At 37.8% G+C, this 24030-nt stretch overlaps 1 protein-coding gene across 1 annotated transcript in view; it reads left to right on the top strand.

The window, feature by feature from the left end:
* Positions 1-241: 241 nt before the first annotated feature.
* The window catches only part of TJP1 (tight junction protein 1), a gene marked incomplete in the record, with an annotated part of 489926 nt that continues 466137 nt past the window's right edge, over positions 242-24030 (top strand). The window contains 1 exon segment of the mRNA XM_053717550.1: positions 242-627. Coding sequence (XP_053573525.1) covers positions 601-627 — 27 coding nt within the window.

Raw genomic sequence — 24030 nt, forward strand, 5'->3', positions numbered from 1 at the left:
AGCACTCGCACACACAGCTCCTCTTGCACGTAAGCACAGCAGTTATTTTGTGTCTGCCATAGATAAACACAACCACTTGAAATAAGTGATATTATAAATATATCAGCGTTGCGACGAGAACATAACCCCCTCTCGCGCTGTGGATTCTCCCGGGCTGCCATGTCCGTGGTTGCTGGGAGAGGGGAGGCCTGTGGCCGCTGTGGGAGGAGGCGAAGGAGGGGCAGTGGGACTCTCGGCCGGGCTCCGCTGCCATTGTACAGACGTTCCCTTAGGAAGTACGAGTCCAGTCAGTATCCGGAGCTCGTTTACAGGACTCACACACCGGGGACGGATCTTGGGCCTTCGTGTTGGGGAACTTACATAGGATTACAGGGGAAGGGAATATAAACTTTTGGTGTCACTCCGCTCTCATCCCGGAGGCTCTTGCAGGTGACCGAGTCCCGTGGCGGCCGCTGCTTTTCCTCTACTGAAAGTTGTTTTCCCCCGCCCCGCTAGGAGATGTGTATCCGGGCGGTGTGAGGGGAGGAGGGAGACGGGAGTGACACTGACACTAGAGCCTCCAGGGGGATCGGGACAGGGGGCTCTGTACCAGGAATCAAGATGTCGGCCAGAGCCACTGCTAATAAGGTAAGGGAGGCTTGGGGAGCAGAGTAGCGCCAACATATGCCGCAACACAGCATAAACATAATGTATCTTTTAACGTGGGCTGATGAGCTCGCACTTTAACCCACAGACTCATGACATCATTTTAACCTTTCATTGATTGGCCTAGATTCACTAATGTTTCTAACAACTTTCAAGTGAAACAAATTGCCAATGTCTACGTTATTCTAGCGAAATGAATATATTTTAATTTTGAACTCTCCACTATTTATTATAGGGAATATATATATATATATATATATATATATATATATATATATATATATATATATATATATATGTGTGTGTGTGCAATTTCCATTGTATGTGGGGTGATCTTTAGAGCAAGATAAACAAATAAAACGTTGATACTGTTAATTCTAATGAGATGAGCCAGAGGAAATGCATGTTTCATGGGATTCTGAAGGTGTGTGTGCACATTTCTTGTTAGGATATTTATTTTTAGTTGATATCCTGTATGGGGTGATGACAGGACCATTGTGTTTAGGTTTTGTAGATGGTCTCTGCTGGTGCTTTCCTAAGGACTGATCTGCATTGCAGCTTAAAGAGCGGAGTTAGCAATCCATTCTTCTGCCCTGCATGAGGGGGACAGGTTTCACTGGCAGCAACAGGGTGGTCATTACAAGTTATCTTAAAATTTGAGCCCATTTTTCCAGCCAGTGGATTAAACTAGAAGTAAGGCATCAGCTTGATTATAAATGAGAAGTCGTGGTACCCAGTGTAGTATTGCTTACCAGCTAAAGCTACCTGCATCATTTTCATGGGCTGATGCTAAGATAAGGTGTGATAACGTTAATTACGTTTGCGAGGTTGTCTCCCTCCCCCTCTATAATTAACTGTTAATGATGGGAAAATTAGAGGAGATAAGTCGTGTCTGAGACCACTCAATGGACTAACATTTCATAGGTTATGGATTTTGCATTTATCACATCCGTGCTAAGGAGCAAACATGCTTTCCCTTTGCTTCTACTATGTGTAATGCAGTCTATGCATGCTACTGGTACATTAGATTATTTGGGAAGATCCCATATTGAATATTTTGTTTTAGCAGCAGTGGTTAAGTACCTCCTAGGGTTTCTGTTCTCTGCCCTCTTCTGATAGGTGATTTAGAGTCAGAGGGAGGGGAAGGGAGTTCACTATCCTGATGAGAAGGATCTGAATGGAATCTTGCCTTATTAATCTATTTTTAATATCATACATTTCATGAGATAAGAATAATGCAAACCATAAACAACCACATAACTATGTATCACAATCCTTGCAAATTTGCTTTATTGCAAAGAAAATTGATACAAAAGGAAGAAGCATTCATTTTTTTCAGTAAAAGCTTTTATTATATCACATTAGTGTCTTGGATATCAAACTATTTTACCTCCGAATCTGCTTGAGACTTGCTACATTGTGTATTGCTCTTTTTTAGGACTACGGTTTATATTTAGTTTGACCCTAGAAATGCTGCTGCTGTCTCATTTTTTTTTCCATGCAGCAGCATAGTTTTGTGTTGCCTACCTTGTCTTGTACATACATAACCTTACTGCTTTATTTGCATTTATTTGACATTGTCAGTAGGTGACACTTAAAACATTTTTTTTTTAAATTCATGGCACTGGTCTATACTTAGAGAGAATTGTATGACATAAGTTGTTCTTTAGCTGAAAAAATATTTTAGACTACAATATGTTTGGCATTTTTTCTAAAATTGTCATTTTGTAGCACACATTCTGAAAAGTTATTTTGTAATCTAGACATGGTGCATGGGGGAAAAAAAAACTGACATGAAGCTTACCTTTTGGATCCCTTTCAGTAAAATAAAGATTAATATATTACAAAAACAGTGTTTAACAGATCAGGAACCAATTCTGTTTATTATTTTTGGTTATTTGACATTATACTTTGTATATATGCATGTTAGTTGGTGCTTTTTGATATGGGTGGTTTCTGTGTTTTATGGGTGCTGTTGCCCAACTGACTTCATTATCTTTCCCGTATTTGCTACCAAGCCCAGTTTTCTTTTAAATAGAAATAAACTTGCAGGCAAAGGGAAACGAAAAACAATACAGGTCTATGATTGGTTGGGCGACCTTAAGGTATGAGATGGTTTCCTTGGAGTGTATTTCCTATGACTAAGCACCACTAGGGGGCGCGAAACGCGTCAGGACAGCCTTCCTTGTATTCCTTGCATATTTATGCATTTTAAACCTTTTTTTTTTTTTTTTTTTTTTTTTTTTTTTCTTCAAATAAAGATTTACCTTTTTTCTACCCTCTCGAGTGCCCAGATAACTGCTCTTTTTTTGTTCAAATTTTAAATTTCTTTACACAATTCCTAAAATTACAAAACACATAACTTGATAACATTGCTCAAAAGCGATGTTTCTTTTTAATACTCAATTTTAACATTTTGAGCAGATCTCATTACATTAATTAAAAGTATACTTTTAAAATACAAGAGCATTTGTGTGGGTGTATTCTGACCTGCTTCATTTTAGAGATGGAGGAAGATCAAGGTGCAACAGGCTGGTTATTAGGCATTACATGAATAAGGCTGAGGTAATTTCAAATAATTCAGATCTATAAGGGTGGTAGTTGTAGTGAGACATTCCAACTGCTGAACTTTGCTGGCTGTCTTGGTGTTTTTATGCTGAGTGAAACTATGCAGTTTCGATATGAGACAGTATATTGGTATGTACAACTAGAAAACCTTGAGTGATAAGAGTGAACACTCCCAGCTTTCTGACTTGTGTGTACGCAACTGTTTAATGTGTTAAGTCACATGCTGAATCAGTCACTTCTAAAGTTGCCAAAACATGATGGGGAAAGGTATCCAGACATGCAATATAGTAATTACTTTTGTTATTATTTATTTGTTAAACAAATTCTTTAGGAACCCTGTACAAAAGAACAATGTTGCTTTCTTTTCTTCTGTGATATGGGATAATCATTAAAGGGACAGTCAAGTCAAAATATTAAACTTTCATGATTCATATAGAGCATGCAATTTTTTTTTTAAACAACTTTCCAATTTACTTTTATCAAATTTTCTTTGTTCTCTTGGTATTCGTTGTTGAAAAATAAACCTAGGTAGGCTCCTATGCTAATTTCTAAGCCATTGAAGGCCACCTCTTATCTCGGTGCATTTTGACAGTTATTCATAGCTAGACAGTGCTAGTTCACATGTGCCATATAGGTAACATTATGCTCCTTGCAATTATTTACGAGTCAGCACTGATTGGCTAAAATGCAAATCTTTCAAAAGAACTGAAATAAGGGGCAATCTGCAGAGGTTTAGATACAAGGTAATCAGAGGTGAAAAGTCTATTAATATAACAGTGTTGGTTATGCAAAGCTGGGGAATAGGTAATAAAGAGATTATCTATCTTTTTAAATAATGCAACTTTTGGTGTAGACTGTCCCTTTAACAGTCATTTAGAATACCTCTGTATTTAGTACGTAGTAACTCATATTAAACAGACATAAAACTCAAAATTGAAACATGCTTGTTACAGAGCATGTCTTTTTAAGATGATTTAATTTACTTCTGGTTTCATCTTTACTTTTTGTTCTCTATGCATTCTTTGTTGAAAAGCATAACTATGTAGGCTCAAATGCAGCAGTGCACTACTGGGAACTAGCTGTTGATTGGTGGCTATGCACATATGCCTCTTATAATTGGCTCACCAGATGTGTTCAGCTCGGTCCTATTAGTGCATTGGAGCTCTGAAGCTGACAAACTATGAATTTAACACCGTTATTTGCAATTAAAGGGACATGCCACCCACAATTTTTCTTTTATGATTTAGAAAGAGAATGCAATTTTAAACATCTTTCTAATTTACTTATATTATCTAATTTGTTTTATTCTCTTGATATTCTTTGATGGAAAGCATATCTAGATATGCTCACTAGCTGCTGATTGGTTGCTGCACATAGAAGCATCATGTGATTGGCTCACCATGTACATTGCTTTTTCTTCAAATAAGGATATTTAAAAAATGAAGCAAAATAAATTATGGAAGTAAATTGTAATGTTGTTTAAATTTCTATTCTCTATCTGAATAATGAAAGAACTATTTTGGGTTTAGTGGCCCTTTAACAGTGCAACAATAAAATGTTCTAACAGAGTATTTTCTTTTCGTAAAATTTTTGTCACTTTAAATGACTACATCCAGGCTGTCCTTAAAAAGACCAGATCCCTGGCTAGAATGTGAAAAATGTATGTCTCTGCAATGGTTAATGGCACTGGCATCCAGGGTTTCAAATATAGACTAGTGATAAGGAACTCGGCGCCTTAGAAATTCCACTGAAAACCACATAAGTCTCTTGGATATTTCAGCATGATGAACTGTCATGCAGTTTTTGTTTCTTGTTTCATTTATTTGTTTTAAATTGATTAACTTGAAAAAAAAAAAAGTATTCAGATAATGTCTAACCCAGTGATTTTTAACCTTTTTTTTGCCGTGGCACACTTTTTTACATTATAAAATCCTGTGGCACACCACCATCCCAAAATTTTTAAAAAATCACACATTGTAGCCTAATACAGCATATATATATATACACATACACACAAACACACACATGCTGTATGTATTGTGCTGTTATGCCATGCCTCCTACAAACTACCCCTGCACTTGGAGTAAAAAACAAGCAAAGTTTAAAAAAATGTCACACTGTTGTCAGTCTGCCGTGGCACACCTGAGGATCTCTCACGGCACACTAGTGTGCCACGGCACACTGTTTGAAAAACACTGGTCTAACCCACAACCATTTTAACACAATAAAATGAACTCCAGAGTGACCACTATTGAAACATACATTAGTTTATGGGGATATTAATTCTGAGGTGCTGACGCCTGCAGAACATTGTTTGCTTGTACAGATGGCATTGTGAATGTAAATGCATAATAAATGCCAGGAAAAACACAAGACAAATTCAGTTACAATTTAAAGTTTGTATTAAGGGGGCATGGGTTTTTTAATTTACAACATTACAAAAAGATGCCCAATAACACCAGTAGCAATAGTTCTAGAATTTTTCACCAAAATGTATCCTCTGGAGTGCTTTAATGTAAAGTGTATAAAAAAGAGAAAAGGAGAGGAGCGCCGACTCAAATGTAGGGATAAAACAATTTATTATAACAAAAAACGGTTCAAAAACACTCACAAGATAAAAGGGGTAAAATTCATATCTAGGCCGTCTGCCGTGAATATTCCCCTGCGGTCAGTTTGTAGTCACTCCGATGTTAGGAGGTGTATATTCTGGCTGTTACAGTCTCACGCTTTGTAATCGGTCCTTACCACACCGCTCTGCAGTCGCGGGTGGTGACGTAGAATTCAGCGTGCAGTCTCAGTGGTTGAAAGTGAATCAATGCACTACGGATCCCTTGTAGGGACAAACGAAGTAGCGAGCCTGGATCTTTCTTCTACGCGTTTCGTCCTGATCGACAGGACTTTATCTTGTGAGTGTTTTTGAACCGTTTTTTGTTATAATAAATTGTTTTATCCCTACATTTGAGTCAGCGCTCCTCTCCTTTTCTCTTTTTTATACAGTTTCTTGGGAACTTTGGAAGTCCTTTTTGGAGGAGCAGCGAGACCACACACATATCTGTTTACTTCTCTCTGTGATTTGGGAGACATTTCTCGGACTCATACACCAGTTATTTTTGACTCTGGACTTTGTGAGTACCTGTGTACTGGCTATATGTTTAATCCAGTTACCAGTGTACCCTTATGTTGACGTATATCATACAGGGTTTATAATAATATCATATTGTTTGGAATAAGTATATAGCGCTTTACCGTATATATTCATATATACACCCGTTTCTTTAATGTAAAGTGACTACATATGATTGGTTTCTGGAATTAAAAGTGAATCGGAAATTTTTAAAAATTGTAAAGGATCATTGTGGTTCTTATTTTAAACATGTATCAGAGTATTTTAGATTCTATTCAAAGCATTTTGGCAATAACGTTTTTACTGTTTATCCTAATAGAAGTAATCACTACTTTAGTAGTAACTTTTACTGTGCATGTAAGTTGCATGCCCCACTTTTTCCTGACTTGCTAATATTTATGCTGATATATACTTAAAGAAAAGCCTTAGCACACTGTATTTCACCATTGGATTTTATACATTAAAAATGTTTTTTTATTTCTTGGCCATTTTTTTTTTTTTAATAATTTTTTTTATTGAAGTTATGAGTAGATAAAACATACAGATTTCGTCCAAAAATAACAGTTGCATCAGATCAAGTACAACAATGAAATGAACAGGCATTGACTAAAACACATTTTGTATCATTGTATGGTGTGTACAAAGGTTCGGACTGACTAGAATGAAACTTCCTTTTTTATTATTTACTATAATTAATGTTCCCCACATTGATATAGAAGGTGCACTTTAGTCTGAGGGGGAATTCAGCGGGCAAGAGCCGCTCAGTAAAGAGGGGAAAAATGGGGGGAGGGGGCGAGCCCTATTAAAGGAGCTGTAGGGGATAAAGAAGTGTCAGGGGATTTTAAGGGTTTAAATTAGTGTCCTAAATTGTTTAGAGAAATTAACTAAGTGGTATTTGAATGATTTATTGAACTTGTGGGGTGAATAAAATGTAGAGTCTTACCATTAAAGTGCGGGGTTGATAGAAGTGGGTAAGATTTAAACTAAGGCGGATATTCTATCTTTAAGGAGGGACCCCATTACCATTCCTAAATAAACTTTGAATGAAGCATGTCAGATTTAATTATCAGGCATAGTAAGTTACAGGGGAAGATAAAGGTAACACAATAACATTTAGAACGAACTTCACATCTGAAGAGACCCGTCTACCAAACAGAACCCTTCTAATAAGTGCCAATTATCTTCGGTCACATGTATGGGATATGATCTTGTAAGAGTGTGTCTATAGATAGCTAGGAATAAAACATATAGTACTGAGAGTACACCGCTATCTAATACTCTCCCCAAGTGCAGTGATCAGGCATTACAATAATGTCATCATGTACAAATCTAAGGCCTACCAGTACCATAAAAAACAATAGTTAACTAGACCCCACAAATACAGACATGGTAAAGAAACAATCCCATGATGCGACAGTTATTTTATACAAAAATTAGTATGGGAGCCAGCATACTCTGGGATTTTAGTGGGAATTCCAGATGATGTGTTATATTAGTAATTATTTGATACAGGTTTGGTGTACCAGTGAAAAGGGACTAGTAATGATCCTTCTGTTATTTCACCTAGTGTGATAAAGAGAGAATTAACTGCTGATGCCTCTCTCCATGTATTTGTAGCACCCTGTAGTATGAAGAAACCTAGGTAGCTCTAGAAAGTAATATTATTATGAGAAGTTACAGTATGAATCTCAGTATACCACTCTGACCAGTGCATCAAAGTTATCCATACATTACTAAAACATAAGCGTCATGGGAGTTGCGATCAGTTAAAGCAATCCCTCATTTATCTGATCATATATCAGGCCACAGTGAATCTCAAATAGTGTTATCAGTAGACCCAGATACAAATATTATAAGCTTTGATGCTTCTCTAGTAGCTCTATATTAAGCTATATGTTAGTAAAGTATAGATAGGTAAACATGGCAAAAATGGAAAATTAAGCCTCTATAAAGAGATCTCTAAAAATACCCATAGGCAGGTTATATATAAAGACCCTAGTTCTCAAATCTTTGTATGATGAGCTAACGTGTCTCCTATGCGACTAGGTATGTGTAAGACATATGCTATATTTTTAACCAGATACTTATCCACGCTGTCTCGGCCGCTGACAGCATGGAGTTCTCTTGGGCCCCAAATGGTTTACTATGGGAAGTGTATTGTGGTAAATAGGGGATATGTTGGAACCCATAACTCGGGCAGCTAAGCTACAGGTTCCCTTTACCATTAGCTGTAAATAGGAAAAGACAACCTAATGTATACCTCAAATTCAAAATGACTCCAGAATTGAGTGATGTGATTATAAGTTCTCCTGTGTTTGGAATTATGTCAGCAGGACTAGTATAAACCTTCTAAAATTCTATGTCTATGTGTGAAACAACCCTTGAATACTGGCTAGGTTCGTAAAACAACCGTTAACAGTGGAATATATAAAACGGAAAATGTTAGGGAAACCTCAAACGCAAACATAGCAAGCGTCACATAAAACAGGTGTTGCTAGCAACTAGGTCTGAACTTTAAAAAAAAAAAAAAAATGTTACGTGATACAGAGGGAGCTCTTCCTTTTATTGGGGAGTAGTCAAAACTTAAATACAGTCCAGTTTATATCAGAGTCCGTTTATGTATATGGGAGTTCACAGATCTTCAAAGTCATAGCCGAAAAAAAAAAAGTCATGAAGGGAGCGCTAAACACTACCTTGTTCTACGTACACATTAGTCTTTAGCCTACTCCAGCTTTATTTATTTTAAGTCCCAATTGTTGGCTGATACAAAGCTGCCCAAGTGATGAGACCAGATTCCCCAAAGGTGTCTGTAGACTAATGTCCCCCTGAGGGTTAAATCTAGGCTGAGATGAGAGTGATGCCGGGGTTGACACTGCTGAGTGTTTCCGTTGGCTTTCTCCTGACCTCGATTTGCCGATCTGCGTGAACGGAGTGATCCCTTGTATAGCAGCAACTGGATCTGTCCGTCTGCACATCCTGGGAGAACCCATGGTAGCTATAGAAGCCAAGTGTGCGACTGCGGGAGCTGGAACTGACACAGATAAGGTGAGAATATCGGGTTCCATTATGTGTATAGGCCACACTGTTGGACAAGCTCTCTCCCGGTACAAAAGATCTATAGGAGGTAAATTAGTTTGCCATGTCGTGGGAGGACCTCCGTTCTCTTCCGTGAACTCCAGCTTAGGAGCCGCCATTTTATCTGTGGCCGTAGTGAGGTCTATGCTAGCAGCCATTACAGCAATTCAGGTGATTTCCTCTGTGGGCTCGGCTCTACAGGCAATTATGAGGTCATCAAAATATTGATGCATCTTCTCTCCAATGTTTTCAAGAAGTGCCTGTACCTGTAGATAGAAATCCTCCATGCTTGGTGGTGTAGTTACGAGTGCTACATTTGTCATGCTGCTTCTTTGAGGCCAGTAATCACTACCTCCACGTTTTCGTTACAACTTGTTTAGATCCATATAAAATTCCGTTAGGTTGCTTTTAACAGTAGCTGCTTCCCTCATGTGTATATAAATCGGAGGCATTGCATTTAATCCCTCAAAACACTTAATCTTTCAGGAGCTCAGTAACTGTGCGTCTTGTCTGTTGTGTAGTTGGCTCCGCCCCTGCCCCCCAAGGTATCCTTCTTGGCCATTTTAATTAGTCAAACCAAAGACATATGTGCACATTAAATGGATAGGAAAGTCAAAATTTAATTTGGATAATTCAGATAGAGCATGTACCGGTAATTTTATTTCACTTTTCAGTTAACTTCTATTTTCAAATTTACTTTGTTTCTTGCTAATCCTTTGTTGAACATATGCTACCCTGTTGTGAGATTGCTGGTGATTGGTGGCTACACACATTTGTCTCTTGTTATTGGCTCATCAGATGTGTTCAGCTAGCTCCCAGTGGTGCATTGCTGCTGTGAATCTGTCTTAAGGTGGTTTAAGCGCTTTGCAGGGGATAAACACACAGCCATATACAAGCAATAGTGCAATAACATATTAGATCATTTTTTATCTTTTGCAGCTAAATATCCCTTTAACACAGAGCTGGCCAAACCAGGGTGCCACTGGTGCCTTAAAATTAAGCCATGGTGCCCTGATTTTCAGCCCCTGATACAACCATGGACTTCCGCTTACTGTTACCAGCAGTCTCAGAGGGTGATTAATGCAAGCTCAAACCCACCACCAGTTTTGTTTGCAGCAGTAAAATCCAGTTTTTTTTTTTATCCAAGTACTAATATTCCACAGACCCCCCCCCCTCCAAAAATGGCTCCAAATCCTGACCATTCCCTATGTATACACACACCACGCACACACACACATATCTCTATCTATCATCTATCCTGCACAAATTAAAAATAAAAAAATAAGTCAAATTTCTTTTTTAACTTTCATCTCCTGACTAGTAAACACTAGCTAGTTTTCCATCCCTGTGTATGTATGTTTGCACAAATAAAATATCCATATGTGTATCCTCCTTTGTTCTAATGCACTCTTATTTGATTTGTTTGTTTCAGCTTGTTTCAGAGATATTTTGTTTTTTTTAATAAACTTTGTTTAGATTTCAGTCCAATGAGTGCTGAAATAAATATATTCTATACACCTATAATGAATTTGACACATTGTAGGTGCCACTTCTCTGTTTTTCTTTGTCCTTATTGAGCAACACACTTTGGTACCTCACCCTTCAGAGTTTGGCTATTGCTAGGCTGTGGAGCACACTAAACAGGTTAATCCTGATCTGGAGAAGATGGGATGACAGAGGAAATTGTGGTTTAGCTACAACAGTTGATGGTAGTTATTTTTGTAACATAGGAGTAATTTATTGGGCCTACGTGGCCCATCAGTGATTTTTATGTAATCCACACTTTCCCATCCTATACTTTCGCTTACCTTTTCAAAAGTATAGATCGGAGGGAAAAATAAGTTTGGAGTGAATTTTTTTATTTTATTTTAATACTTAAAACACTAAAATACCATCTTTACCCCTCCTCCAGGATTCTTGCCATGTTTGTGCAGTGTCTTTGAGGGCAGTGGGTGTAGGGATAGTGATTTGAGGGAGAAGTATGTAAACTCACCCACTACACCCTCTAAAGTGCTTTAGCTGTATATTCCAGGTGATGTCAACTCCTGGGGTGTATATGTGAGTAGATATAATTACATATAAAACATTTAGAGGTCGTTTACAATTCTGTAGAAAAAACTAATGATTTATAGTCTATGGTGATTTCTGTAGATTTTAAGAGTATTTTCTAATTAATTTAACCCAATGTGTTTAAATCTATATATTAAAGGGACTCTGTCAAAATTAGAATATTCAGTTTTAAGAGACTTTTCAGTGTACTTTCATCATGCATTTGTGCTCTTTTTATATGACTGATGGCTGTCATATGATACAGGGTATCAGCAAATTGAAGACATTTTTATCAGAACATATACTGTTCTTTTAAAAGTCAGAGTAAGTGCTATTGCCTTGTGTTTTTCTTATGCACATGTTGATTATGCAATTCTACTGTATTCATTGGTTCTTAAACAGCTTTGGGTGGTTTCCAATGTCCCGTCCCCCCCCCCCATCTGAAAAGGGGCACCAAAGTTGTGCATTTTGTAAAAGTTTAAATATAAATTGAAACCATATTTTACTTTTTTTTTTTTTTTTTTTATTCTATTTAAAAATTTTTTTTATCTTTTAACATTTTGATTTTAATTTCCATTTATTCGCACAACATAATGGTTTTTAAAGGTACTTGAACCCCAAAATTTTCTTTCATGATTCAGATAGAGAATACAATTTTAAACAACTTTCCATTTTACTTCTATTATTTAATTTGCTTCCGTCTCTTGTTATCCTTTGCTGAAAGGTTTATTTATGAAAGCTCAGGAGCAGCAAAGAACCTAGGTTCTAGCTGCTGATTGGTCTCTCTCTCTCTTTCTCTCTTTCTTTCTCTTTCTCTCTTTTTTTTTCTCTCTCTTATCTACACTCACAGTGTAGTTGGGTCATCAATAGTACTCAGTCTGTTAATCCGATATCTAAATCCAGCGAGTGCAGTCCTTCATTGCTCATTCAACAAGGCATACCAAGAGAATGAAGAAAAATTGATAATAGGAGTAAATTAGAAAGTTGCTTAAAATTGAATGCTGTATCTGAATCATGAAAGAAAAAAAAATTTGGTTTCATATTCTTTTAAGTATGTCTTATCTCTTTACAAGGAAGGAAACAAAATTAACTTAGGGTTTATTTTTTCATAGTTTTAGACCCTTTCTTCAGAGTACTTGTTGAGTTTGAATACTTTTGCGTTTCAGAGATGAATGTCTGTTACGTCTAGTAATAAAATTATTTAGAAATGATTAGCCTTCTAATACCATGTTTTAAATAATATACTTAGGTTGGTATTCTACTAACCACCCTGTCGCTTAGTCATTTTGTGTGTGTCACTCTGCTGATGTATCGTGATTTATGTAATAAAACAATATTGCTTGTAATTAAGCTTGGAGACACCTAAAACCTGTCATGACAAGTGAATAGTTTTACTTGCTTGATTACAGTGCTTTTGTTAATAATCCATCATAACATATTCTGTACTTTTCATACCATGGGAACATTTTAACTACAAATTCTAATTTGCTCTGTGTTAGTTAATGGCATTGATGGGGTTAAGAAAGAAATAAGAATTCTTCATCTCCTGTTTACTCATCTGGGACGCAGGTTAGTGCATGGGTGCAGGTGTATTTTGTTACAATACTTGTCTGTATGGGTCAAGCTATATGTGTATGCAAAAAGAATTGAGACAGATTACATTAAAGTTTTTGTAATTTTTCCTGATTTTTAGGGAAAACTGTGTTTTTATATTTAACTCTGTACACCCCTTGGTGCATCAAATGAGGGGCTTCAAATATCTATAGCATGAATTTGGGGTGCACAGCAATTAATGGAATAAGTTGCATGGCTTAAAAAAAAAAAAAAAAATTCTAAGCAAAGAGCCATATTCCACTTACATTGTCTATTTTTGTGCTAGCAATACATGTAGCCCCTCATTTGATACCTCAAGGGGTGTACTTTCCAACAATGTGTACTTTTTTTTCAATGTATCTTAGTTTCCCAGGTTTCTACAACTGTCTGATTGCAGACACAACCCACAAAAGTTGAAATGCTATTTTTATTTTTAGACTATTTCAAGTTTGCCATGTCTGCAATTAAACAGTTCTAGCCACTTTGGAAAATTAAAATATGGTACACAAAGCACACATTTCTAGACAGTACACCCTTTGGTGCATCAAATGAGGGGCTACATGTATCTCTAACACATAATTGAGGTGCGCAACAATTAATGGAATATTGTGCTTTGCATAAAAAATATTATATTTTTAGCAAAGAGCCATATTCCACTTATTATTCGCAGTGCTTGACAAATCTGTTTAAAAATTAGGAGCCAGTAAGAATATTTGGGAGCCAGGCATATTTTTAGGAGCCAGACAGTTGGATTTGTATATAGATATATGGAGAATAACCCAAAAAGTTAGGAGCCAGGGGTAAAATTATAGGAGCCAGTGGCTCCCAGGCCCCTGGGTTTGTTGAGCCCTGTATTATTGCATTGTCTATTTTTGTGCTAGCAATACTTGTAGCCCCCCATTTGATGCACCAAAGAATGTATTTTCCAAAAATGTGTACTTTATTTGATGTATCTTAAAGTGAAAATCAACCATAACATTTTTGAAGCGCTAGGGTTGACTGTTAAAACAAATAAAGGGCACTTTAATACATGAAGTATAAGATACTTCATGCAGAAAGTGCCTTTTTTTTTTTTGTTTCAACCGTTCGCCGTTCTTAGCTGCTACAGCAGTCCACAGCAAAAAAATATTTAGCTAAGAGGTGATGTTTTCACCTCTTAGCAAATAGCCATGCGGTAAATCCGGCTCCCATGGGCGCCAAACCGGATTTACCGCATGGCTAGTAACAAAAATATTTTTTGGCCGTGGGCTGCCGTAGCAACTAAGAACTGCAAACGGTTGAAACGAATAAAGGGCACTTTCATTCATGAAGTGCCCTTTGTTTCAACAGTCAACCCTAGAGTTTCAAAAACGCTATGGTTGACTTTCACTTTAATTTCTTAGGTGGCTACAGCTGTCTGATTGCAGACATAACCCTGTAAAGTTGAAAGACTTTTTTTTTTTTTTTTTTTTTCTTTTCAAAGTGAATGTCAACTTTCATGAACCAGTGCCCGGTTTTTAAAAAAACTATTAAAAACAGGGGCACTTTTATTCATGAAAGTTTACATTGCACCGGGTTTTACTAATACTTAATTTCTTCTCCTTAAACACCAGATCGGCAATCCCATGTCTGCAGCTTCTCTGTACTTCGTCAGCAATGACAAAATCGTCTCTCTCCTATCACGGCTTCTCCCCCAGGAGCGTTCATCTGGTGAGGCCACGCGTGATTGGAGAAAGCCAGTTTTGTCATTGCTGTGTTAGTACAGCAGGAAGAAGCAGACAGGGCGATTGGCGATCCGTTGTTTCAGGAGAAGAAGGTATTTGTACAATCCGTTGCAATGTAAACTTTCATGAATGAAAGTGCCCCTCTTTTAATAGTTGTGTTTTTTTTTTGTTTTTTTTTAAAAAAAAAACAGGCACTGATTCATGACAGTTAACATTCACTTTAATTCTCTTTACAAAATAAATAGATATATTTAACCCCTTAACGACGCATGTCGTACAGGGTACGTCACACACAAACTGGTCTTTAAAGACCAGAGACGTACCCTGTACGACATTAGGGTTTAAAGTGGCTGGAAGCAATCCTGATCGCTTTCAAGGTATTACCGTGATGCCTCGATATTGAGGCATCACTGCAATACCTTTTTTCCCAAGACCGATGCAGAGAGAAGCCACTCTGTGGCCCTCTCTGCACCGGTAGCGATGGGCTTGATCGTTGGTGGGTGGGAGCAGCTGCAGGGAGGCGGGTGGGTGGCCCATCGCTACCCGGCATCCGGTTCCTGAATGTGCGATGTGCACGCCGGGAGCGTGCGGGGGGCCTGCAGGGAGCGCGTGTATGCGCACGATTGCGCAACAACCACTGCCATCAATGAGTACAGAGTGGGAGAGAGGGAAATGGAGGGGGGGAAATTAATGATCAAAGGGATCTGGGAGAGGGAGGGGGGGTATATTGAGGGGGGGGCAACTACACTACAGAAAAATGTAAATTACATTAAAAAAAAATAAGAAAAAACCTTTTTTGGGACAAATTGGGTACTGGCAGACAGTTGCCAGTACCCAAGATGGCAGCAAATAGGTAGTGGGCGAGGGTTATATAGCTGTTTGGGGGGGATCAGAGAAGTTGGGGGCTAAGGGGGGGGTCCATCACAGCTAAACAGATTTAAAAAAATAAATTAATAACCCAGGGGGTGGGATGTGTCAGGTGGGAGGCTGATCTCTTCACTAAAGCTAAAATTAACCCTGCAAGCTCCCTAATTAACACTGTCACTGCTAGGCATAATACAAATGTGGTGCGCAGCTGCATTTAGCAGCCTTCTAATTACCAAAAATCAACGCTAAAGCCATATATGTCTGCTATTTCTGAACAAAGGGGATCCCAGAAAATCATTTACAACCATTTGTGCCATAATTGCACAAGCTGTTTGTAAATAATTTCAGTAAGAAACCCAAAGTTAGTGAAAAAGTGAACGATTTTTTTTATTTAATTGAATTTGGCGGTGAAATGGTGGCATGAAATATCAAAATGGGCCTAGATCAATACTTTGGCTTGTCTACTACAGTACCTTAAAGCTAAAATTGACCCTACAAGCTCCCTAATTAACCCCTTCACTGCTGGGTCTAATACAAGTGTGGTGCGCAGCTGCATTTAGCGGTCTAATTACCAAAAAGTAATGCCAAAGCCATAAATGTCTGCTATTTCTGAACAAAGGGGATCCCAGAGAAGCATTGACAACCATTTGTGCCATAATTGCACAAGTTGTTTGCAAATAATTTCAGTGAGAAACCTAAAGTTTGTGAAACAGTTTGTGAAAAAGTGAACGTTTTTTTTTTTATTTGATCGCATTTGGCAGTGAAATGGTGACATGAAATATACCAAAATGGGCCTAGATCAATACTTTGGGTTGTCTACTAAAAAAAAATATACACGTGTCAAGGGATATTCAGGGATTCCTGACAGATATCAGTGTTACAATGTAACTTGCGCTAATTTAAAAAAAAAAAAAATGGTTTGGATATAGCTAAGTGCTACTTGTATTTATTGCCCTATAACTTGCAAAAAAAGCAAAGAACATGTAAATATTGGGTATTTCTAAACTCAGGACAAAATTTAGAAACTATTTAGCATGGGTGTTTTTTGGTGGTTGTAGATGAGTAACAGATTTTGGGGGTCAAAGTTAGAAAAAGTGTGTGTTTTTTGCATTTTTTTTCCTCATATTTTATAAAAAAAATTATGGTAAATTATAAAATATGATGAAAATAATGGTATCTTTTGAAAGTCCATTTAATGGAGAGAAAAACGGTATATAATATGTGTGGGTACAGTAAATGTGTAAGAGGAAAATTACAGCTAAACACAAACACCGCAGAAATGTAAAAATAGCCCTGGTCCTTTAAAGGGACACTACCCAAATTTTTTCTTTCGTGCTTCAGATTGAGCATGAAATTTTAAGCAACTTTCTAATTTACACCTATTATCAAATTTTCTTCATTCTCTTGGTATCTTTATTTGAAATGCAAGAATATAAGTTTAGATGCCGGCCCATTTTTGGTGAACAACCTGGGTTGTCCTTGCTGATTGGTGGATAAATTCATCCACCAATAAAAAAGTGCTGTCCAGAGTACTGAAACCAAAAAAAAGCTTAGATGCCTTCTTTTTCAAATAATGATAGCAAGAGAACGAAGAAAAATTGATAATAGGAGTAAATTAGAAAGTTGCTTAAAATTGCATGCTCTTTCTGAATTACAAAAGAATTTTGGGTTCAGTGTCCCTTTAAGGGAAAAAAACTGAAAAATGGCCTTGTCCTTAAGGGGTTAAAGGAATTATGTCGCTAGAAATTATGCGTAAAGAGGGTGTTTTACTCATCTTCCACGGACGCTAAAAGGCTGATTTTATAAAAAAAAATATATTTTTTTAATAGCATTCCTCTACCATTTATTAATTTGTAACCACATTATCATGGGATTACAAATATAATATAGGTCCGTATTGTAAAAGGGAATTCAACATTTAGCGAGGTGATCACTGCGGTAACAGGAGTTACCACGGTGATTATTTAGTTATAATATCGAAACCGATATTAATTTTTTCGAAAAGAAACAACTTTATTTTTAGAATATGTATTTTGGGGGTTTCTAGGCAATTTTGATCTTTATGTGAATTTAGAGATCCCAAAATCCTTTTTTTTTTTTTTTTTTTAACTTAATTTTTTACTATACACATTAAATACTTATACCATTGGAAAGGTGATTACCTTTCCAGTGGTGGGTCTTGGGGGCCCTGTAGCTGCTTAGATGCCTGAGATACAGGCATCTAAGCAGCATGCCCCATCTCCTATTACTGACAATTTTTTAAATAAAGTTGCGCAATGACAACATTGCGCATGACGTCACTGCGCAAAACGTGAAGCCCCGGTGATGCCTGTCACTATACAGGCCAGATTGCAGGGGTGGGAGAAGATGGAGGTCCCCAGAACTCCACGAAGGGGAGTGCTAGCCCTGAGCTGTCGTTAGCACCTGAGAGGGAAACTTTGCAACGGCTCAGAGCCGTCATTAGAACTCAAGGGGTTAAGTGTGATTTGGATAATTGGTGTTTGTATATCACACGTTTTACCTGTATAATGTGCTTCTTTGCTTGACTTTTGGATGCGCTTTTTTTTTTTTTTTTTTTTTAAAAGCACAGGAATCACACCACTTCCAACTATCTGTCATATGTTTTGTTAAAGGGCCAATTTACACCTGTTACAAACTTACTTTGCCATAATGCGTCTCCCCACGCAATCCTCCTGTTTCGCATCCATAATTGCATACAAGATTACTTTTTTTTTTTTCACTTTTTCTGTGCAGTCTCGCTGCCTAAAATGGCCCACAAACTCTTCCCCTATGTTGTGTGCAGTTTCTCTACTTCCAAATGTACGGTGTTAGCTGCGACTCGCAAGTTAGCCCTCAAGCTAGTGCACAGAGATTTTGTGCATGCAAATTCCATATCTTTATAACTGTAATCCGGAACACTTGTGTAGTATTTCATTTCTACTGGCCAATTCCTGCCGCTACCACCTTAAAAACTTCTCCTGAATGCGACAATTCCTCATACAATACACAACTTATATTTGAATCCACTCTTTCATTCTTTCCCGCCTTGACTACTGTAACTCCATTCTCCCTAGCTGCCCTCTAGCTCCTTAAAGTGAAGGTCCATTTTAATGAATTAGTGCCCGGTTTCTAATAAACCTTTTAAAAACAAGGGCACTTTAATTCAAGAAAATTGACATTTCACTGTTTTCTTCAAAAATTTACCTTTTAATCCTGGCAGCCGCTCCAGCACTTCCTCCGCCCGTTGCAAGCCGTCTTCGCAGATCCAAAATGACGAATCCGGCTTCCTCCAATCACAGCATTGCATCAGGCCAAGATTCCCCCGGGGGGGGGGGGGAGCTGTGATTCGTCATTTCTGACGTCTGCAGATGCTTCTGACAGCCGGGGGAATTGCTGGAGCGGCATTCAGGATTAAAAGGTAAGTTTTTTTTTTTTTTTTTTTTTTTTTTAAGAAAACGGTAAAGTCAATTTTGATGAATTAAAGTGCCCTTGTTTTTAATAGGTTTATTAAAAACCGGGCACTAATTCATCAAAATGGACCTTCACTTTAACAATCTATAATGAATGCCTCTTCCTTACATGTCACTTTTCATCTGCTGTACCTCTCTACCAATCCCTTCACTGGCTTCCTCTAGCCTCCAGAATTAAACACTAATTCTGACTCTGACATTCAAGGCCTCGTCTCTAGATGCTCTTCCACCAGCCCCCTTCACTCTGCTCCTCTCTCTCCTCCTCTCTTGTTACCTCCTCACATTTACATCCACAGGACTTTTCCAGACTGGCCCCTATTTTGTGGAACTCTCTGCCTTGCTCCACAAGACTCCTCTCCCCTGGTTTTGATGGTTTCAAGCGTTCCTTTACTCTACTGTTCAGGGATGCATACAACATACACTAACCTTTTCTAACCCCAGTTCCTCTTCTACTTTTTTATCCCCTTGAACCCCCTTAGCATGTAAGCCTATGAGCCCAGCTGTTCACCTTCATGAGAGCTGACTACAACACAGCAACTCTCGGCAGGGCTCGCTACCCACTCTGCTACTATAAATGTTACCTTGCATCTCATGCCTATGTTTATAGCGCTACGGAATCTGTTGGCGCTCTACAAATAACATGATGATAATAGTAATAATACTGCAGGATAAGTAGATAGTGGGCACAATGTTCAGTGGAGGATGTTTAAACCATCAGCAATGGTCAGATAATGACCTCATTCCCCTGCTCTTCCTCTGATTGAGGCTGCTAGGTAAATACACTGTGCATGTGTGGTTACTCATGCACAACATCATGAAATAACAGGCAATAATTGGAATGAGCTTGAGCAAAAAAAACAAATGGGGAAGGACACAGCACAGAAAAGTTTTTTTTTTTTTTTTTTTTTTAATCTTGTATCCATGAACTTATGGGTGCAAAAGGATTGAGTAGGAAGAAGCATTATGGCAAATTAAGTCACAGGTGTAAACTGTCTCTTTAATATTTCTCAGAACTAAGTAGAATTGTCAATAAAAGGAGGTAATCGTGCACATAGTTCAAGCTTGTAACAAACACCAGTGATGTGCAGTCACTAGAGGCAGGTGAGGCAGTGCTTCACCTCTCATATGGGCAAAAATATATATTTTTTTTATTGGCTTTAAAAAAAAAATTGTAATTTTTTTCCCCCAGCATTTTTTTTCCTCACAGCTATATGTTGTGTAATGAAGAGGCACAAGCAGGTCTGCCCACCATTACACAACATGCTGCGCCATCTACTGGATGCAAGTGGTTAAGATCATTGCATGGCCCATTAACTGCTTATTTGAGGCAGTCCTATTTGGGCTGAACCAATCCAGCGAGAGGCATTAGTAAGTGGAACATAGGGTTGGGGCTGGATGTTAAATCAAATAAAACAAAACAAAAACGGAAAAAAACAACTTTCATATATTTTGTTGCTGTCCTGTGAACCTGCTAGCTTTGCTAAAGTGAAAAAGAGAGTTCTGTTCTTCCCCTCTAAGTGCAGTGGAATGTGCCACTGTCACTTCCTGAATCCTTACAGAGTAGGAGAGAGGCACAGGGAGCAGTGTTTCACCCACATCTTATTAAAGTAAGATTTTACTGATAGGGATTCTGTTAGTGAAAATGATAATTTAATGAATGTGGTTTAGTGTTTTTTTTACTCTTTTACAGCAAAGGATCGTTTTTGTATTTTGTTTACTCAAACTTTACACCCACTAACTTAGCAGCTTGCCTCTGTACTTCACACTAAATTATAGACTAATTTTCTGAACTCTCTGTAGCTCTGCTGTTTTATTACTTTAAAATGCAGTGTTCCCCCCCCCCTTGTGTGTGTGTGTGTGTCTCTCTCTCTCTCTCTCTATCTATCTATCTATCTATCTATCTATCTATCTATCTATCTATCTATCTATCTATCTATCTATCCATCTCTCTCCTTATGTGTTGTTCTCCCCCATGGTCTCTTTCTCTCTCTGTCTCTCTTCCTCCCCCTCTGACTCTCATCCCTTATGTAATGAAAGAATCTATAAGCATAATTTGCAGCATTAAAGTAAAAAGTATGTTTTAAACATATTTTAATGGGCATGGATTTCTAGATCTCATAATCAGAGCAAGCATTGTGTTATCTGGCAAGAGTTTCTGTTACAATCCTTTAAACTAAAATCAGATGTTTACTAAGTTGACCAGTTTTCCAAGACACCATTTAAAGGGACATGAAACCCATATGAAACCCATATGCAAATTTAAATAACTTTCCAATTTACATCTAATATCTAATTTTCTTCATTATTTTGATGTCCTTTGTTGAAAATCATATCTAAATATGCTAATTAGCTGCTGATTGGTGGCTGCACATAGATACCTCATGTGATTGGCTCACCCATGTGCATTGCTATTTCTTCAACAAAGGATATCTAAAGAATGAAGGCGTATCCTGCCACTGCCTCACCAGCCTCTGACGTCACTGACACACACACACACACACACACACACACACACACACACACACACACATTGCAGGGATCACCCTTATTGCCAGCAGCCAAAACACTATAATTAACCACATATATTCAGTATTCCATATTCTAGAATGCTTCTATATTTCTATCAATCAAAATGTGTATCCAGCATAAGCCCCATACAATTACATGTTATTGATATACACTATATGGACAAATGTATATGGACACCCCTACTAATTTATTGAATTCAGGTGTTTAAACTATACCAGGTGCATAATATCCAAGGTCAGTGACTTTAAGCAAACCATAGGATGCAACTTTTGCCACAAGCTAGTTCATTAAATTTCTAGTCTACTAGATCTGTCCAGGTCAACTGTTGATGCTATCATTGTGAAGTGGAAGTTCTCAAGAGCAACAGCAGCTCAGCCACAAAGTAGTAAACCACGTAAACTCAAAGAGCTGTAGCGCATAAAATTGATTATCTTTTTTTGCATCAATCGCTACAAAGTTCTAAACTTCCTTTGGAAACAACATCAACACAAAAACTTAGTGTCAGAAGCTTCATAAAATGGGTTTCTATGACCAAGCAAGTTGTACACAAGCCTTGTATCAATATCTGCAATGCCAAGAATCGGCTGGCTGGTGATTGCTGGGTGTCTCTATGTGTGTTGTATTATTTGTTTGTAATACCCCTATGTTTCTTGCACCCATTCCGGACTGGGGTTAACTGCCTGTGACTCTGGTGACAGCACAGCTTTTTGGGAGTGCTATTTAAGCACCCAGGACCCGGTCCGGTCTGGAGTGCAGATATCTCCATCTCTATCATCTATCCACACACACACACACGTGGAAATTTAAAAAACAACCTACTTGTCCTGATTCGCAAAACAATTTAAACCAAAACTGTATATAAATAAGGGTTTTATTTATAACAACTTAGGAGACAAACCTAACAATACTTTAATGCAATCAACAAATGTAAGTAGGTAGTGAGATTAAACCTAACATGTCAAATAACATGTATGCAAGTCCGATTATAGAGAGGAGCACTCACTGGGTCTTAAACAAATAATTCAATTTATTATGATTTGTATCATAATAAATTGAATTATTTAAGACCCAGTGAGTGCTCCTCGCTATATTGTGTGTGTTTGTATATGTATGTGTGTATGTCTTCAGTTTGGTGAGCACGGCTGGATGCCGGTATGAGATGTGATTCGTCTTGATGAAGGCTTCTGTGAAAGCCGAAACGTCGACCATTAACAAATGTTGTTATTAAGAAAAATAAAAGAAAGTCTTTGCTGACACGCAATTATCAAAAATCCTGAGAGTGCCCTTCATTCCTAAAACCAGTTTTGTATGTTCTTTTGAGGATTGCACCCAGGTCCTTGCGATCTACCAAGGTTGGAGTGCTGGAACACCTGCTGTTTCAATTATACACACGTGTGGTGTGTCTTTTATGTGTTTCTGCATGTGCTAGCAGCTATAATATAAAAATGACATGCTCATATATAGCAAAAAAAAACTATATGTACAAACACTCATACAGTAACACGCACACAAACATATACTCTGTCATGTACATGAACAAAGACACTGAACTACACAGGTGAAAGTGTAAGGGGCCTAAATGTGCATAAGGGCAAAAGTGATCAATGGAATGCTTATTTCAAACATCCACAAGACAAATATCCTGGACAATTTTTAAAACCAACATATTAATGAAATCCAGAAATCTGATGGAGATTGATGTGTGCAAGATGAGGATTCTCCTCCTCCTCCTCCTCCTCCTCCTCCTCCTCCTCCTCCTCCTCCTCCCGTTTCAGAATAACAACCTTTTATTTGCATAAAAAGAACTGTTTGCAGAAAAATGCAAAGTGAAGTCTGTGTTGTGTGATTATTTTATTAGGTTTATAATGCTGTTTAGCATTTAAAGTCTTCATTTCAAAGCTTTAAAAATAATGAATTAGATGTTACTTATGACAATTTTGAGAGGGGCCTGGAACCTATCTCCCTCACTTCCCATTGACTTACATTATAAACTGGGTTTCAATTCATCACCAAAACTTTTACTTAGGTGAACGTTTTCGGTGTTGCCACCGTCCTCAGACCTTACACAACAAAGAGTGAACAAACAATTTATGTGCATTACCTGGTGCTGATCCTGCTAGTGCGTGTGGCGTCTCCTCTGCGCAACAGACTTTACAGAGGCCCTAGAGGGTCAAAAAGTTAACAAGTGCAAAACGTAAGTTGAAGAACATAAGTTAAAAAACAGTACAGTAACCTCACCTTCCCCAGCATACATTGTCACATTCAGAAATAGCGGAGTAATGTATGTATGTTATATAGATCTACATTGTGGTCTGTGTTGGATGTCAACCGCATTATATTTGTCATATTATTCTCACGTAGTTTCTACCTTGTAAATATACGGTACGCATCTATGTGTCAATGTGCT

Source organism: Bombina bombina, chromosome 6 (assembly GCF_027579735.1).
Source record: "Bombina bombina isolate aBomBom1 chromosome 6, aBomBom1.pri, whole genome shotgun sequence".
NCBI lineage: Eukaryota > Metazoa > Chordata > Amphibia > Anura > Bombinatoridae > Bombina > Bombina bombina.